Below are 19,959 nucleotides of genomic sequence, written 5' to 3' on the forward strand. Positions count from 1 at the left end.
GTGTCTTCTACCATGAAGACGGACACAGAATGCTTGTTCAAAGTCTCTTTCATTTCCTTGTTTCCCATTATTAATTCTCCAGGCCTCTAAGACCAAAGTTTACTTTAGCTACTCTTTTTAGATACTTGTAGAAACTCTTCTTGCTTTTTTATATTTCTTGCTACTTTACTCTCATGTTCTAATTTCTCCCTCTTGAATATCTTTTTTAGAAGCAAGCATGATAGTGAGGTGGAAATGTTTAGGAAGCAAATTCCAGCACTTAAGGCCTAGGCAACTGAAGGTATGGCCACCAATAGAGGATTGAGTAAAATTAGGGGGCCCAAGAGGCCAGAATTAGATGAGTGCCGATATCTTAGAAGATTGAGGGACTGAAGGAGATTACAGAGCTAGGGAGGGGCAAAGCTATAACAGGATTCAAAAACAAGGATGAGAATTTTAAAATCAAGACATCGCTTAATCAGGAGCCAGTGTAGGCCAATACTGATATGGGTGATGGGTTTGAGTTAGGCAGTAGTGACTGAAGTTCACAGACAGTAGAACCTGGGAAGCCAGCCAGGAGTGTGTTGAATAGTCAAGTCTAGAGGTTAAAAAAAAATTGATGAAGGTTTCGGCAGCAGATAAGCTGAGGCAGGGACAGCCTCGGGCCTTGTTAAGGAGGTGGAAACAGGTGGTCTCAGTGATGGTGTGAATATGTGGTCAATGGAAGGGCCGCTAGGTTGTGTTCGCCAGTCGCTTGGGCTGATTGGCTTTTAACATTTCATTCAAAGTCTGCAAATGAAAATCCTGCAAAGAACAGTGTGTAAGTTGACGCCAATTTAATCTATTCACACTTGCAAACAAAAATTGTTGGAAAGACTGAGCAAAAGGATAGGGCCAGTAGAGGCCAAATCCTAAAGCTAATCTGTGCCTTTTTTTTAACAGGCTGAGCTGACATTCAGTGCTGGCGACATCATTAATGTTTACGGGGACATGGATGAGGATGGTTTCTATTATGTGAGTATGTGCAAATGTATCTAGCAGTATCTTAATGCATTGGAGTGTCAGCTCAGAAAAGCCAGCTCCAAACTATTCCTTCATGCTAGCTATACAATTGTGCAGACCTCCTTCGGCGAGTAACTTGCCCTCCTAGCTCCCCAGAGCCTTTGCCATCTACAAACCACATGTCAAGAGTGTGATGGGATACTCTCCACTTGCTTGGATGTGTGCAGTTTCAATAACACTCGAGAAGCTCAACACCATTCAGGCCAAAGCAGTCCACTTGATTGGCACCCCATCCACCATCTTAAACATTCCACTCCATCGACCATAAGCTCACCGTGGCTGCACTGTGTACAATTTACAAGATGCACTGCAGCAACTCACCAAGGTTGACAAAACCTTCCAAACCTGTGACCTCTACCACCTAGTAGGACAAGGGCAGTAGGCGCATAGGAACACGCAGCCCTCAAAGTTCCCCTCCAAGTCATACAACTTTCTGACTTGGAAATATATTGTTGTTCCATCATTGACGTTCAATCAAAATCATGGAAATCCCTGCTTAACAGCACTTTGGGTGTACCAGCACAGACTGCAGTAGTTTCCAGAAAAACAGCAATATAATTGTGCTTTTCAATTTGCATACTGTATTCACTACTTATTACATGGTCCTCTCTACACTGGGGAGATCAAATACAGACTGGGTGAGCTCCGTTCAATCTACAAGCATGTCCGTGATATTCCTTCCATTTGTCATTTTAATTCTCCACCTTGCTCGCACTTTGACCTTTCTGTTCTTGGCTTGCTATAGTGTTCCTTTGAAGCTCAAGGAATAGCACCTCATCTTTTGACTCAGACATGCTCTGGATTCAACAATGATTTCAACAATTTTAGATCATAACCTCTCCCTCCTTTTTATTTCATTTCTTTTTTGCTGGTACAGTTTTTTTCTCATTTCTTTTCTTATTTCCTTCACTTTGCATTCAGAGAACTGATATCCAGCCATTCATACCTCAGTTGAACGTATCTTTTGTTTCTTTACCATTTCCTTTGGCTTTGTACCAGGAAACTTTTTAGTCATTTAATTTCTCCTGCCCTCCATCCTATCACAGACATTCCTTTTGTTCTTCCTCCCCCCTTTCATTCGCTCAAAACCTATTATATTCCCATGTTTCCTCAGTTCTGATGAAGGGTCATCAACCTCAAACATTGCCTCTGTTTCTTTCCACCAATGCGGCCTGATCTGCTGAGTAATGTGTGGCACTACCACTATGCTAAATGGGATAGATTTAGAATAGATCTAGCCGCTCAAGACTGGGTATCCACAAGGCCCTGTGGGCCATCATCAGTAGCAGAATTGTACTCAACCACAATCTGTAACCTCATGGCTCGGCAAATCCCCCATCTACCATTACCATCAAGCCAAGGGATCAACCCTGGCTCAATGAAGATTGTAGGAGGGCATGCCAGGAGCAGCACCAGGCATTCCTAAAAGTGAGGTGTCAACCTGGTGAAGCTACAACACAGGATTACTTGAGTGCCAAACAGCATAAGTAGCAAGTGATAGAGCTAAGTGATCCCACAACCAATGGATTGTTTCTAAGCTCTGCAATCCTGCCACATCCAGCCGTGAATGGTGATGGACAATTAAACAACTCATTGGTGGAGGAGACTCCATAAATATCCCCATCCTCAATGTTGGGGGAGCCCAGCATGTTAGTGCAAAAGAGAAGGCTGCAGCATTTGCAGCAATCTTTAGCCTGAAGCACCAAGTGGATGATCCATCTTGGCCTCCTCCAGAGGTCCCCACCATCACAGATGCCAGTCTTCAAGCCAATTTTATTCACTCCACATGATATCATGAAACAGCTGAAGGCACTGAATACAGCAGAGGCTGTTGTCATTAATAATATTCTGGCAATAGTACTGAAGACTTGTGCACCAGAACTTGCCGCACCCCTAGCCTAGCTGCTCCAGTACAGCTACAACATTGGCATCTACCCGGCTACATGGAAAATTGCCCAGGTATGTCCTATACACAAAAAGCAGGAAAAATCCAACCTAGCCAATTACCGCCCCATTAGTCTACTCTCACTCATCAGTAAAGTGATGGAAGGGGTCATCAACAGGGCTATCAAGCAGCACTTTAGCAATAACCTGCTCACTGACGCTTAGTTTGGGTTCTGCCAGGACCACTTAGCTCCTGACCTCATTACAGCCTTGGTTTAAACATGGACAAAAGAGCTGAACTCCCGAGGTGAAGTGAGAGTGACTGCCCTTGACATCAAGACCGCATTTGACCAAGTGTGGTATCAAGAAGCCCTAGCAAAACTGGAGTCAATGGGAATCAGGGGGAAAAGTCTCCACTGGTTGGAGTCATACCTAGCACAAAGGAAGATGGTTGTTGGATGTTATTCAACTCAGTTCCAGGGTATCATTGCAGGATGTCCTAGGCCCAACCATCTATAGCTGCTTCATCATCGACCTTCCATCCGTTATAAGGTCAGAAATGGGGATGTTCGCTGATGATTGCACAATGTTTAGCACCATTCGTGACTCCTCAGATCCTGAAGCAGTCCATGTCCAAATGCAGCAAGACCTGGAAAATATCCAGGCTTAAGCTGATGAGTGGCAAGTAACATTCGCACCACCAAGAGCCAGGCAATGACCATCTCCAACAAGAGAGAATCCAACCATCGCTCCTTGACATTCAATGGCATTACCATTGCTGAATCCACCATCATAAACACCCTGGGGGGTTACCATTGACCAGAAACTGAACAGGACTAGCCATATAAATTCTGTGGCTACAAGAGCAGGTCAGAGGCTAGGAATCCTGCGGCGATTAATTCACCTCCTGACTCCACAAAGCCTGCCCACCATCTACAAGGCAGAAGTCAGGAGTGTGATGGAATACCCTCCACTTGCCTGGATGAATGTAGCGCCAACAACACTCAAGAAGCTTGACACCATCCAGGACAAAGCAGCCCGCTCGATTGGCACCTCTTCCACAAACATTCACTCCCTCCACCACCATTGAACAGTGACAGTAGTGTATATCATCTACAAGGTGCACTGCAGAAACTCACCAAAACTCATTAGGCAGCACCTTTCAAATCCATGACCGCTACCATCTAGAAGGACAAGAGCAGCAGATGCATGGGAACATCACCAACTGGAAGTTCCCCTCCAAGCCGCTCACCATCCTGACTTGGAAATATATTGCCATTCCTTCACTGTCGCTAGGTCAAGATCCTGGAACTCCCTTCCTAACAGCACTGTACCTACGCCATATGGACTGCAGCAGTTCAAGGAGGCAACTCACCACCACCTTCTCCAGGGCAATTAGGGATGGATAATAAAGGCTGGCCCAGCCAGCTAAGTCCATATCCTGTAAACGACAAAAAGAAAAATGAGAGTTTTTTTGTTTTTATTTGTCACTGCAGGTATTCCTGGCCTGAGGATTGTTCCCTGTGACGTGGATCCTCCTGTTCTATATTAGGCTACCCATATTAGATAGACTAATAGTGCCAGCCTGTCTTGGTAAAGGAATGTTCAAAGCAGTTTTCAATGCTTTTGTCTTCTTAGGCCAGTTAGGTGAAAACCACACTGCCTCGCATGCTGCATAGAGAATTTAAAATTTGGCTCCCATTAATATGTTTCAAGTTGTTGATGCTAACTGAACTTAGTATTTTAGTTTAGAATTGAGGTAACAGTGCTAAAAACAGCCCTTCCCAAACTTCAGGACCACAAAAATGTGACAAAGCAAATCAGAGTAAACAACAAAAACATCACTAAACCTGGGTTTCCAAAGACTTGAGGGCAGTTCAGACACACCTATTTTATTAGGTTGGTTGTTTTAATCCTAAATTTCCCCCTCACACAAATATTTCAATCTTGTCTGCACTCTGTCACGTGATTGGTACAGTAGCTTGAGCCATATGTAATAGGTTTCTGTGTTTTGGCATTTTAGGGTGACCTAAATGGATTACATGGACTTGCACCATCCAACTTCCTGGAGCTGATCCCTGTGGAGGATACAGTGGAGGCAGCTGCTGGGAATACCATGTCAAGACCTCCTCCAACTGTAGCACATAAGGAAAAACCGGTAAGACCAACCGATGCAGTGTTGTGTAAAATACAAATTGTACACTCCTGTTGTGAAATACTTGACCAACTGTATGACACTTCTACTGGGCTCTGCATGTAGGAAGTCAAGACCAAGGGCACTTTTCAGGTGAAGGAGGATTAGCGGTCCAGAGGTAATTGAACCAAAGTAAGGAATGGAGAAAAGGTGGAAGAGAAGTGGGTTGGGAAAAGAGCGCGAGGGCAGGGCAGAGCATGAGGAGAGGGGAGTGGGACTTGGGATGGGGTGAAGGGAAGGGATACATGGATAGTAGAGGGGGCAAAGGGAGTGAGAGGAACGAATGGACTGAAGAGGAGAGGATGGAAAATTGAAAAATAGAGGGAAGGGCATAAGGTCCGGGAAAGGTGAGAGAAACAGGAAGGGGTAAGATCATTTCAGTCAGTCGGGGTGGTGAATGCATTTTATTTTGGCTAGGTTAAATCTGTGAGGCTTTGTGCTTCCTAAAAAAGACTTGGTAGCTTTGGCTGTAGTCTGATACCTATTTGCAGGTTTTGACTACCATTTAAGTAGGTGTGTAAACTAACCTTTTGATCTTTCCTAAGTCAAACATTTTGATGTTTTTTTAAGGTGCACAACACTTTCTTATATTTACTACAGACTTTGAGCTTTTTTATTGCTGCCCTTTTCTTTGAAAACCTCTTTTTCCCTTTGTGCGATTCTAAAGGTAAGTTTCTTACTTTTGCATCAACTGGCTGTGTTATGATAAGTCTCATAATGTTATTTCAATATTATCACCCAGACGTGCAGCACCTTTGGAAAGTTGTGATCATGCTCCATTTTTATTGGATAATACATAAATTATATATATTTTATTTTCTCTCAGTCTTTACTTTTTAGTTGTTATTTTAAACTTATTTTTGAAAACAGTAAATTTATGGGTTTTAGTACAAGAATTCTACATCCTTTATCCAAGTGTTCAAATTTTGCAGGTGTTCAGTCATTGTAGCAGATAATGAGCTGGCTGAGCTGTAACTCTTTCGAGTACAAACACATTTCCATCTGTTCCTATTCAGATGAAATTACATTGTTTCATAATTTGCCATGTTGAGATTTGAACTCTTGATCTTGGGGTTACAAGCCCAGTACCATAACCACTTGGTTATTTAGGCCAAGCCCTGGCTGAGCTGTATTGCCAGCAGATAATGACTCTTGCTGAGTGGTACTAAGACCTGATTGGAGCAGCTTGTTCTTATTAAAACCTTTTTGTTCATTTACTCACTTGTATTAGTTGTTTCACTTTCTTTTATTATAATATTTCTGTTTCTCTACCTTTTTCCATGGCAACAGAGGAAGACTGTTCATTTCAAGCAGTAATTAGCATCCGGGAGGCTTGTAAGTTTATGTTACTGAAGATACTGCTGCAGCTTTCAGACACTGTCATTTGCATTGCAGCATGCACACCAGAAGGAGCTGCATTTCTGCAGTAAACACAGCACGAGTGCAAAGAACAGAGTTACAGGAACCATCCCAATATTGGGAAATATTTCTAAATAGTACAACATTCTTTGTACCTCAGTTGAAGTTTAACAACCTCCATTGCTCCTTTCTGGTTTACTAGCTTTTCGCTTAATGAACTTGCACTTCAGGGTAATGTAACCAGTAATCCAGTAGGCTACATATCGTCTGTGCTCTGATTCCCCAGTCATCAATTTGGTGATCCAAGCTGCTGTACTAAGAGGAAGGGGCTAAGTCAAAGCCAGAAGATAATTCTTCCTCATAGTGTGAGAGGGTATATCATACAGAGCCATTCTCAAACCCATTGCCCATAGCTATCATAAACAGATTAAGAGTGGCACAGGTGAACATCTGAGAGTATGTTGGCCAGTTGCCCTCTTAGCAATGGTATAATGCCAGGACAATCCTAAAAAGGCATAATTAGGAGATTTGTGATTGGGATGCAGTTAGACACACTCATGGTGGTACTGTTAAATATCTGCTGCAGAGATAGCTAGTGGTGTGGTTAAGTTAAATCCTGGAGATGTAGGCAGATTTCCATGGTGCACAGATGTGCTCAGATCCCAAGTTTCCAGGAATATACTTAAATTCCTGAGGGTAGCTCAGATGCAGCTGGATAGCTCTTGCCTGAGTTGGTGCAGCTCCAGTCCCCAAAAACTTCCTATTCTGAGTTGCCCCTCTGCTGGGCATAAGCTAGAGGTTCATCTGTGGGGAGGAGGTACTGCTCAGCATATATATAATGGTGCAAGGTGCCAGAGCTCTGTAGCTCTCAAAGCTGATTGTGAGCATCAGCACAAGGTACCCCAAGTTCAGACCATTCTTAGAATAAAAAGCAACTGCAGAATCATGGAGCATGGCCAAAAGGTTTGGGATTCTCTTTGTGATTCACAAAAAAAAATAAAAAGGTAATTAAATCACTTGTATCAGATTAAGGGCAAGATTTTGGCAGATTTGCCGGTATTATGCTCTTTTGGCTCTGTCCTTTGCACAGGCTGCAAAGTAGGACTTCATGTGTGCACTTCACCTGCAGTAATGCTAGATAACAGATTGGATTAATAGATGTGCTTGACTGTATCACTCATACTCAGGTTAGCTATAATAGGACATGTTACGCGCAAGAGGACTTGAGTACAGGAGGAAGGATGTCTTACTGCAGCTGTAAAGGGCCTTGGTGAGACCACACCTGGAGTATTGTGTGCAGTTTTAGTCTCCTTACTAAGAAAGGATATACTTGCCATGGAGGGAATGCAGACTGATTCCTGGGATGGCAGGATTGTTGAATGAGGAGAGATTAGGTCAGCCAGACCTGTATTCGTTAGACTTTAGAAGAAAGAGAGGGGATCTCATTGAAACGTATAAGATTCTGACAGAGCTGGACAGACTGAATGCAAGGATGATGTTACCTCTGGCTTGGGGGTTTAGAATGAGGGATCACAGTCTCAGTATATGAGGTAGGCCATTTAGGACTACAATGAGGAGAAACTGCTTCACTCAGAGGATGGTGAACCTGTGGAATTCTCTACCACAGAAGGTTGTGGAGGATAAGTTACTGAGTTTATTTAAGAAAGGAATAGATAGATTTCTAGACTCTAAAGGTGTCAAGGGATATGGGGAGAGAACTGGAGAATGGTGTTGAGACAGAGGGTTAGCCATGATCAAATTGAATGGCGGAGCAGGCTCGAAGGGCAAAATGACCTACTCCTGCTGCTGTTGTTCCATGTTTCCATGTTTATGTTTTTAGTACAAAAGCAAAATACTACGGATGTAGAAATCTGAAATAAAAATGGAAAATGCTGGAAGGTCATCAACTTGAAACTGTAATTTTGTTTCTCTTTCAACAGATGTTGCCTGATATGCTGTGTAATTTTTGGCATTTTCTATTTTTACTTCTCACCCTTGAGTCAGCTCGAGTTAGGTTTCTCACTCCTATTAGCTGGTTCCTCCTGGATTGCCATTCATCCTGGCATTGCCTCCAGTATTTTGCTGACCAGACAGGTGGAGTTGCATTACCCATCAGTGTGAATGGATCAGAAGAGGAAGCAGTTGAAGTTCATTCAAATTAATTTCAAAGGAATTTAATAGATAAGGGAGTAATACAGTTGTATGTAATCAGCTTTCAAACCTGGTTTACTATTATATTTTCTTCTCTATTGGTGAGTCACCTGGAGAACTGGAAGGGAGGATCTTGACTGATGAGGGGGAGATGGTTGTGCTGCAGCAGTAGCTGGAATGTGATCTGACAGCAGAGGTATCTTCAGTAGTATAAGTTGTTGACAGTGTTATGTGACTCCTGTTGGTAAGATAAGACTTTGATTTATTCTGGGTCATGGTTAACAATAGCTTCTTGCTTGCTTTGCATGATCCTCTTGTGACTGGCTAACATTATTCAGCCCATCGCTTTTTGATTAATAAGCACTGATAAGTGACTACACTGGCTCACAGTTGTCAAGTCCCATGAGAAAAACCCTGGGCTTGTGGTTCAGCATCACACATGTTGCTTTATCTGTCAGATCAAACAAGATGTTAAAGGTTTATTCAGAATGACAATATCATTATAGAACGTATGGTGGTGCCAGATGTCTTAGTATGCAGAACAGGAATTGTTAGATAGAAAAGATCAAGGTTCATCTAGCTCACCGCTGTAATCCTGGTAGACACATGATGCAACAGTAATGGTGTTATTGACTAATCATAGCAATCAATCTCATCATCTGAGATGCCAGACAGTGGATTGCCTATGTCTGTCTGAGGCAACTGGGACACTTTCTGTGTTACTTGGTGCCTCATACTTCTGATCAGCTCATCATAGGGCAACACTCATACCACTGGTTTTGTAGCAATCTGTTATTTGCTGGACAGGGTATGAGGCAGCTCTGCCCCATCTTCCAATCTTTGCCTCCTTTCCCGTTTTCCCCACTGTTTGCCCTTTTTGAGAGAGTGGCTATGACAGAAGGGTAAAGTACAGCAAAGGTGAGAATAAAGAGAATGACAAGAAACGTGCAGTTCCATCATATTCAGATTAATGGGAACAATACAAATTCCATATCCCTATTCCTTCAGCAGTGGCAGCTTTTAAAACATGTTATTCCATTTAATCTCAATGAATTAATGTGAGCAAATCTTTTTTTGTTTGCTCACATGTATGCATCTCAGTTCCTTAAATTGCATTGGAAGCCACTGTATTATCTACAAGATTGATGCAAAACAGCCCTCAGTGCACAGAGACAGAGAGCAACCAACAGAGTAAGTCAGGCAGAGAGCAAGACCAACGTGGAAGAGAGATAATGTCTCATTGAGAGCTGACATACTCCCAAACTGTAATCATTAATGTGAACATTTCTCTTTAGATAGTTAACTAAAATCAAATCAGTTCATAGTAAAATGTAAATATTGTTAAATTAAAATATTCAGAGCAGTCGAACAAAATACATACTAAATTTGCGGTAAGTGTTCCTCAAGTCCTCATTTGTCAATTCCTGGCCAATTTTATAGTTTAAAAATCAGAATGCAGGAAGGCATGTGAACAGAAATGCTTATGAGACAAAAGTGTATCAGCTGCAATGAAGCCACATTATACATACATACCCATGATTAACTTTGCTTTTGTTCGACACTGAAACATCAACTTTAAAAGCATAAAAACAAAAAACTGCGGATGCTGGAAATCCAAAACAAAAACAGAATTACCTGGAAAAACTCAGCAGGTCTGGCAGCATCGGCGGAGAAGAAAAGAGTTGACGTTTCGAGTCCTCATGACCCTTCAACAGAACTAGGTGAATCCAAGGAAGGGGTGAAATATAAGCTGGTTTAAGGTGTTGGGGGTGGGGGGGGGGAGAAGTGGAGGGGGGTGTGTGGTTGTAGGGACAAGCAAGCAGTAATAGAAGCAGATCATCAAAAGGTGTCACAGACAACAGAACAAAAGAACACATAGGTGTTGAAGTTGGTGATATATATCTAAATGAATGTGCTAATTAAGAACGGATTGTTGGGGAATTAAGGTATAGCTCTAGTGGGGGTGGGGGGAGCATAAAAGATTTAAAAGTATTTAAAAATAGTGGAAATAGGTGGGAAAAGAAAAATCTATATAATTTATTGGAAAAAACAAAAGGAAGTGGGAAGAAACAGAAAGGGGGTGGGGATGGAGGAGGGAGTTCGGGACCTAAAGTTGTTGAATTCAATATTCAGTCCGGAAGGCTGTAAAGTGCCTAGTCGGAAGATGAGGTGTTGTTCCTCCAGTTTGCGTTGGGCTTCACTGGAACAATGCAGCAAGCCAAGGACAGACATGTGGGCAAGAGAGCAGGGTGGAGTGTTAAAATGTCAAGGGACAGGGAGGTTTGGATCATTCTTGCAGACAGACCGCAGGTGTTCTGCAAAGCGGTCGCCCAGTTTACGTTTGGTCTCTCCACTCTTTCTCCGGTACATCAATGATTACTTCGGTGCTGCTTCATGCTCTCGTCAGGACTGGGAAAAATTTATTAATTTTTTCCTCCATCCCCACCCCCTTTCTGTTTCTTCCCCCTTCCTTTTGTTTTTTCCAATAAATTATATAGATTTTTCTTTTCCCACCTATTTCCATTATTTTTAAATCTTTTATGCTCCCCCCACCCCCACTAGAGCTATACCTTAATTCCCCAACCATCCATTCTTAATTAGCACATTCGTTTAGATATATATCACCAACTTCAACACCTATGTGTTCATTTGTTCTGTTGTCTGTGACATCTTTTGATGATCTGCTTCTATTACTGCTTGCTTGTCCCTACAACCACACTCCCCCTCCACTTCTCTCTCCACCCCCCCCCCCCCCCCCCCCACCCACCCACACACACACACACACACACACACACACACATCTTAAACCAGCTTATATTTCACCCCTTCCTTGGATTCACCCAGTTCTATTGAAGGGTCATGAGGACTCGAAACGTCAACTCTTTTCTTCTCCGCCAATGCTGCCAGACCTGCTGAGTTTTTCTAGGTAATTCTGTTTTTAACTTTAAAAGCATCTCAATTAAGGTCCTAAGCTTTCAAGATAAGAAAAAAAATTAATCTTTCCAGAGCCATAAATGATCAGCAAAAGGAGGACTGAAGCCTTAACAGATAGTGTTTGTGTGGGAGAAGTGAAGGAACATCAGAAGCACAGTTACCGTTAGCTGGCACATATGGCTCAGGGAGACCACAGAGAATTGACAACCAATTCTGTCCTTGACTTTGAACTAAACTTAGGAATGAATGTTCAGCCTTTTCTGCTAATCAAGGCCATAGTGGAGGAGATTGTGGCAGGTGGGTGTGGGATACAGGATTAGTACAAGACTGAAGCCAATCTTGAGGGCTGAATTACTTTATGGCTCAATTCGATATTAAAAACACCGCAGCACCATACAAAGAAGAACAGGGTCTGCTTCTGATATTGTCTAATATTTCCCTCAAACGCTATTGCTGCACAAAGATCAACTGGTCATCCATCTCATTGTTGGAATGAGGTCTTGCTGTGTATAAAATATCAAAGTTTTGACATTTCTCAATGACTATTTAATTGTGAAGCACTTTGGTACATTTCTGAGAAGGGTGATAAGTTGCTGTGTAAATAAAAAATCTGCCAGTCTTTGAACAGAGATTGAATCTCTTTTGGAAGAGTGATAATGGATGGCACAAGGGTGATTGTGACCAGGTTTACAGGGTCTGAACATCTAAGCAGCAGCATAACTAGTTATCGGCATAAGGACAGAATCAGCAGAGTTTAGAGGCAATATAGTTTGTCTTCTGTTTGAAGTGTGTGTTGAGGTGGCAATGAGTGTGTAACGTGAAGTGTGTTTCTTACTCTCCCCTGTATTATATCAATAACTTTTGTTTTGACTTTTCTTCCATCAGCTGAACTCAGATGAAGCAGACGTTTTGAGTCCAGTTTTGCCAGTAACTGACTATCCTGCTGTCACAGGACTGAGTTTGGACAATCAGGGATGCAGTGAAAACATCTCCAATAACAAGAAAAAAAAGAGTTTCTTTTCCAAAGGAAAGAAGCTGTTCAAAAGATTGGGATCCAGTAAAAGAGAGTAACTTGGAACTGGGATCCAGTAGCAGCAAGAAACTCCCATCTAGGATCCAGTAGCAGCAAGTAACTCCCACCTGGGATCCAGTAGTTGAGTAACTCTGACCTGGGATTCAATAACAGAGTAACTCCCATCTAGGATCCAGTAACAGAGAGTAACTCCCATTCAACCTCTAGTAATAGAGAGCAACTTCCACCTTGAATCCAGTAAATTCACTTGAGATGATCGTGGACCTTGGAAATGATTGGAAACTGAGAGAAATTATTAACATCAAACAGGGATCACATCCACCGATGCAGAATCCTTTCTACTGCAAAACCGAAACAAGCTTCCACCATCCCTTTGCCTTTTGAGATCTTTTACTTAAGTCACCAGTGTTTGCAATGTTGCAGTTGAAAGAAAGCTTGGCCAGCAGCTCTTATATACATTGAGTACTTGCTGAGCACTATATAAACCATCAGAAGAGAATGCCTTTATACAGGTGATAATAAATACAATCCATGAATTTTCAGCGTACTGGAAATATCTAGCTTCAGCTCACCTCATCTGCAACTGTCAGAAGATGTGACTAATATTGTTCATGCATTGATGCTCCAGTGACTGCTTAATAGCACAGAGCTGTTCTCTTCAAGTAGCTACATGGCAATATTGTTTAGGCTTTGCAGAGGTATTAATCTCTGCATTTCATAAACTTCAGAGTCAGACAGGTAGTGGCTCTGTGGCCAGAGATATGTCAGGGACCCACTGACCAGTTATGATGAATGGGAACCCAAGTGACAATGGAATTGCAATGTAACCAATAGATGACCACCAGTTTATTACCAGATGTTGTCTCACTGATTAGTGTCTTTCTGGGGTTGCACGCTGGTGAGTTCTGTTGACTTATATCAGCAATCAGTTTGTATCTAGGGCAGTCACCATTTATCAAGTCCAAAATGGTGCAGGGCAGGGATTCACAATCAGGGCTGGTGTTCTAATATTTGCATTGTTACTGATGAAAATTGATTAAAAATTTTTTAAAAATGTCTCCATGTCATGAGATATAGAAGTAAATGGAAACATGTTGTTCCTTGTCAGACATCAAACTTCTGGTGTCCTGTTTGCATGTTAGAAATTTCCAAACAGTCTGTCCAAAATCTAGCCAGAAGATGACAACTTTGTCTGAAACCACTAGTGTGGAAAGTATCCTTGTATTTTGAGATCTGATCCATTGCATTGCTAAAGGCGAGTAATGGTAAGGTTTGTCCTCTGCCTTATTCAAGAATGACAGCTTAATGGATTTCTAAGTATGAAAACAGATTTTCAGATGCCAAGCCACAATACCCTGCCAGTTTTCAGCTGACACCCTGAGTTTGTGCACATACATATTCTGTGTTCCAGGCTCCTGAGCAGCTGTCAAACTTAAAACAGAACTTATTTTCATACCTTAAAGAATTGCCATCATGTTTAAAATCTAGCACGCCACTTTGTAATATACAGTCAAGATTTTGTACAGAAGAGTTTATATGACTGTGACATTTATAAATATTTTCACCTCTTGTTTTGCATGCATCATTGGGATCGAGTTCGGCTGTGCTCTGCATGGAGTGCAATTGTGAACAGGGCCCAAGCCCTTACTGTTAAATGCTTTTCCTTTGTTTCTACATAGAAATGTTTTTACTGAATAAAGTCTATTTTCACAGAAACTGTCTATACATTTTAGTAATTATTTTAAACTGTTGAGGATCTGGTGGGCTGGGTATGCAGGAATAGTAGGATGAGGACAGGCCATGAGGAGAGTGTGTGGAGGCAATTGGCGTGAGATGTCAGGCACAATAGGCAAGACCCCCAAAAATACAGACACAATGTGGGGAAGTCCATGGGGAGTACATTGGCAGTCTTGGGTGAGACTGCAAAGAGTACAGGAACAGAGAGAGTGAGATCAATTACTGCCCTGTCAGTCTACTCTTGATCATCAGCAAAGTGATGGAAGGGGTCATTGACAGTGCTATTAAGCGGTACTTACTCAGCAATAACCTGCTCACTGACACTCTGCTTGGGATCCACCAGGGCCACTCGGCTCCTGACCTCATTATAGCCTCAGTCCAAACATGGACTAAAGAGCTGAACTCAAAAGGAGGTGTGTGTGACTGCCCTTGACATCAAGGCAGCATTTGAATGGGTGTGACATCAAGGAACCCTAGCAAAATTGGAGTCAATGGGAATCAGAGGAAAAACTCTTCACTGGTTGGAGTCATACCAAAACAAAGGAAGATGGTTGTGATTGTTGGAGATCAATCATCTCAGTCCCAGGACATCACTGCAGGAGTTTCTCACAGTACTGTCCTAGGCCCAACCATCTTCAGCTGCTTCATCTATGACCTTCCCTCCTTATCAGGTCAGAAGTAGGGATATTCATGGATGGTTGCGCAATGTTCAGCACCATTCGTGACGACTCAAATCCGAAGCTGTCTGTGCCCGTATGCAGCAAGACCTGGACAACATTTAGGCTTGGGCTGATAAGTGGCAAGTAACATTTCTGCCACACAAGTGCCAGGCATTGACCATCTCCAACAAGGGAGAATCCAATCATCTCTCCTTGACATTCAATGGCATTACCATCACTGAATCTATCAACTATCCTGGGGATATCATTGACCAGAAAATGAATTGGATCAGTTATGTAAATACTGTGACTACAAGAATAGATCAGAGTCTGGGAATTCTGTGGCACGGAACTCACCTCCTTACTCCCCAGAGCCTGTCCATTATCTACAAGGCACAAGACAGGAGTTTGATAGAATACTGTCCACTTGCCTGGATGAGTGCAGCTCCAAAAACACTCAAGAAACTCAACACCATCTAGGACAAAGCAGCTCACTTGATTGGCACTCCACCCACCAGCTTCAACATCCGCTCTCTCCACCACCGACACACAGAGGCAGCAGTGTATACCATCTAAAAGATACAGAAACTCACGAAGGCTCCTTCAACAACACCTTCTAAACTTGCAACCTCTACTACCTAAAAGGACAAGGGCAACTGATGCTCGGGAACACCACCATCTGCAAGATCCCCTCCAAGCCGCACACCATTCTGATTTAGAAGTATATTGCTGTTCCATCACTGTCGCTGGATCAAAATCCTGGAATTCCCTCCCTAACAGCACAGTGTGTGTACCTACATCACGTGGACTGTAGCGATTTAAGATGGCAGTTTGCCACCATCTTCTCAAGGGCAATTGGGGATGGACAATAAATGCTGGTCTAGCCAGTGACACCCAAATCCCATGAACAAATAATTAAAAAAAGGTGATGGGGAGTATAGAGAGAGCTGGGGGCGAGATCACATGGACTGCAGTGACAGTGAGGTAAGACCATAGAAAATACAATGACATTGGAGATGAGCCCACAAAAAGTAAAGTGACAGGAAGGTGAGACTGCCGAAAATAATGAGACCATGGGTGTACAGTGATAGTGTGATCAGGGCCACTGGAGGTTTTGAGGTAATAGGTTTAGGAATGTGGTTAAAATTGAGCCAGTCATAGACAGAACCACACTTTTCCCATCAAGTCTGCCTGCCATTTGAATCTAACTGGCTGCTGGGAATGATTTAAATTAGTTTAGATGGAACAGATAGTTGTGAGCTTGGGTAAATATCGGTTGTTCTGAAGGAAGATTTGTGATAAAAGCAAAAAACTACGGATGCTGGAAATCCAAATCAAAAACAAAAATACCTGGAAAAACTCAGCAGGTCTGGCAGCATCTGCGGAGAGGATCCTGGTTTGTGATCATGGTTAGCTTATGATGAGAACCAAAGCAGAAAACTCAAGCTGGAAAAGGCAAGGACAGTGACAGCAACCTTTCCAGGGTAAGCATTCACATACTGCACTGCCATTGCTTTTGTTTGGGACTCTTCAATGTAACTGCCTGTGGCAGTTGGATCCCTCCCCAAGGTCTGCTAGGATAATATGAATATTTTTCAGGATGGCTCCAGCCAGTTCTGTCCTCTTTTTCACTGAGCTGCAGCCCCCTTTAGGAAACTGGCTGTAGGAATTTGCAGGCCCACATGAGATTAGTTCACAATTCAATTCACACCCAATATACATTGGCTGCTAATCTGTTAAAACCAATACAAATGTGAGCATTGAAAGGTATCACATGGAGATGGTGAGTTTTATGGATATTGCAGTTAGAGATACAATCTAAGTAAAGAGATAACAGTAATTTTGGACAGAAACTTTGATTAAATGAGGGGCTTTAGCCACAGCTTTTGGTTAACTCTGGTGCTGAAAATCAGCTCTTCTCCCTGGTGCTGATTCACTTATAGAAGCATCACAACTAACCGTCCGACGGCAGGGATTGAAACCATTGTCATTTTGGGTTGGCTGTGACAGTGATGCTGTTGAGCAGTGAAATTGTCCGTGTTTTTACGGTCTTTCCAATCCCCTAATTATCCATTGCCATAAGATTATTGAAGTGGCTGGGAGCTTGTGCAATGATAAAGTGTTTTGTAATAATTGTAACTGAAACCTGAAAGCTCTTCTTGTCTGTGCCTAACTGAGGCAGCTGGTGAGATCTGAAGCACAAAGACCAGGCAACTGTTGTTATTGATGGTAATGTACCCTTTCTGCTTCCAGTCCTGTTGGTAAACCAGCAAGTTTTTGATTATTTTTTACATTTTTGAAAGAAATGCAATAGAACTTTGTCAAAGAAAATTATGCAAAATATAGGGGGGGGGGGGCAGATGCAAGAAACAAAATGTGATCTAAATTCAGATCTCTGCATGAAGTGCTAGCTCCATGTCCATCATCAGCAATTGAATGTATACTCACTCCCCTACCCATCTTTTCTCACCAGGCTCCCAGACCAAGAGTTTGTAAACTAAGGTGAAAATTGAGATTTCTCAGTATTCAGTATTTCTCAGTATTTGACTTTGGAGCTGCAAAATTCTTAAGAACTATTAGGGATAAGTAATAAAAGCTCATGTCCTAAGAACAAATAATAAAAAAATGAGAAAGGGCCATTTGGTCGACAAAATTGATCTCACCCTTATGTGAGCTCATTCACTCTCAATGTCAAATCTTCCTTCACAGCCCAACATTTTTACGTTAGGATGTTTTATTTCTGTCCTCTGCACTCTCAAGTCCACTTCTGTGTTTTTTTTAATGTGACCAAAATTTGATACAGTTCTCTAGATGGGTTCAGAAGAAGATTGTTAACTCAGTAAGTATAATCCTGGGGATTTGATCATGTGGCATCTGACTTTGTAGTGCAGATCACATGATGTCTGATCACATGTCACTTTCCCACAGTTTGAAAATGTTTCGCATTTGCCTTATTGAGGTTGTGTCCCCTATAGTCTTTGCCTTGTTTTGTGCTCACAGCTGTGGTGCAAGAAGTTTTAAACAACCTATTTTTGGGATGTGAGTATCACCGACACGACTGGCATTTATTTCACATCTCTCTTTGAGAAGGTGGTAGTAAGCCTGTATTTTGAACTATTGCAGTCTATGTGACAAAGGTACTCCTGCAGTGCTGTTAGCTAGGGAATTCCTTTGACCAAGTAACAATGAAGAAATGATAACACATGTCTACATGATGATGGCGTGTGACTTGGAGGGGATCTTGAGGGTGATGGTGTGCCCTTATTCCTGCTGTCTTTCTGGCTGATGGAAGTCATTGATTTGAGAGGTGCTGTTGAATTTCTGAGAACCAGAATTGTTACTTAAGTAGGCAAAGTAGGTTCACAGGTACAAACTACAGGTGCAGACCTCTACTTTTCCCCCAGGTTGCTAGTAGCATTGTCCTGGAGATTTATTTTCCATTCCAGGAGACCCCTGATGATCTGGGAGAATTGGCAAATCTAGGTCAGACCATGCAATGTAAAGCCTCAGCAAAATCGTTACATGTTGTGGCAATATATACTGGCATTCAAGTAGCTTTGTTAATGACATGATTGCATTATCTAGAAACATTGTATAACTATTGTTCATTTTATCACCTAGTGTGTGACATTTGTTCTTAAATTTCAATTGTTAAAATAATTGAGCTAAATCTTTCCGTAATTAACTGCATTTTCCTCCCCTACTGTTATACCTATTTCAGTGTCATCTGCAAATATAGTTTACAACTAGAATAAAAATACCTGGAAAAACTCAGCAGGTCTGACAGCATCTGCGGAAAGGAACACAGTTAGTTTCAGTATCCAGGTCATTCAAATAGACTGGGGACCAGAGGCTGCAAGCATGCTCTGCCTGCCCCAGTCTGATACTGACACTTGTGGGACCACACTTAGCTCTTCCCTCGCCACTCTCCCTCCTCCTCCCCCAAACCCTCACGCTGATAATGCCCACTGCTGTGGGATTCCACTTGGCACCATCTGCCCTACAACGTGAAACCCAAGGTAGCACCACTGTTCTGTCTTTTAACAATGCTGTCACGCTGTTTACTACGGATTCCTAGACCTTTTACAATGATACTATACCTATATTATAATACTTCAATTACCTGCATTCCTGATAAGCTAGGGAATTTCTCCAGACAAAACTTACATTGTTGGATGTTTTGCTAACACAGTTTCTTCCTTTCTGACATGAATCAAACCCAAAGTTCAAAAAAGACTAAATTCAAGATGTGTTACCTCTGCTGGGCTGTACTATTTTTCAAATTTATTTAATCTTAGTTATTGTCTATCCTAATTGTCTTATTAACATTTACAAGCACTTAATTTCAGTCCATTCAACTCTGTTTTCTTTATTCTTTCATGGGACGTGGGTGTCGTTGGCTAGGCCAGCATTTATTGCCCATCCCTAATTGCCCTTGAGAAGGTGCTGGTGAGCCGCCTTCTTGAATCACTATAGTCCATGCGGTGTAAGTACATGCACATTGCTATTAGGAAGGGAGTTCTATGATTTTGACCCAGTGATATTCAAGGAATGGCGATATAGTTCCAAGTCAGGATGGTGTGTGGCTTAAAGGGGAACTTGCAGGTGGCGGTGTTCCCATGCACATGCTGCCATTGTCCTTCAAGGTGGTAGAGGTCACAGGCTTGGAAGGTGTTGTTTGAAGGAGGCTTCATGAGTTGCTGCAGTGCATCTTGTAGATGGTTCACACTGCTGTCACTGTGCTTTGGTGGTGGAGGGACTGAATGTTGAAGACGATGAATGGGATGCCAATCAAGCCGGCTGCTTTGTCCTGGATGCTGTTGAACTTCTTGTGTGTTGTTGGAGCTGCACTCACCCAGGCAAGCGGAGAGTATTCCATCACACTCCTAACTCATGCCTTGTAGATGGTGGACAGGCTTTGTTAGTCAGGAGGTGAGTTACTTGCCGCAGAATTCCTAGCCTCTGAC

At 42.3% G+C, this 19,959-nt stretch overlaps 1 protein-coding gene across 8 annotated transcripts in view; it reads left to right on the forward strand.

Annotated features, from left to right (window-relative positions):
• The window catches only part of LOC121283223 (RIMS-binding protein 2), a 340,915-nt gene extending 326,603 nt beyond the window's left edge, over nt 1-14,312 (forward strand). For 7 of the 8 annotated variants that reach the window (XM_041197524.1, XM_041197521.1, XM_041197525.1 and 4 more), the window contains 3 exons: nt 922-993; nt 4,949-5,083; nt 12,449-14,312. In XM_041197524.1, coding sequence (XP_041053458.1) covers nt 922-993; nt 4,949-5,083; nt 12,449-12,634 — 393 coding nt within the window. In that variant the 3' untranslated portion in view covers nt 12,635-14,312. Of the gene's footprint in view, nt 1-921; nt 994-4,948; nt 5,084-6,409; nt 6,455-12,448 lie in introns of all 8 variants that reach the window. The other variant, XM_041197526.1, reaches the window with a different exon arrangement.
• The last annotated feature ends 5,647 nt before the right edge of the window (nt 14,313-19,959 follow it).

Source organism: Carcharodon carcharias, chromosome 10 (genome assembly GCF_017639515.1).
Source record: "Carcharodon carcharias isolate sCarCar2 chromosome 10, sCarCar2.pri, whole genome shotgun sequence".
NCBI classification, from domain to species: Eukaryota; Metazoa; Chordata; class Chondrichthyes; order Lamniformes; family Lamnidae; genus Carcharodon; species Carcharodon carcharias.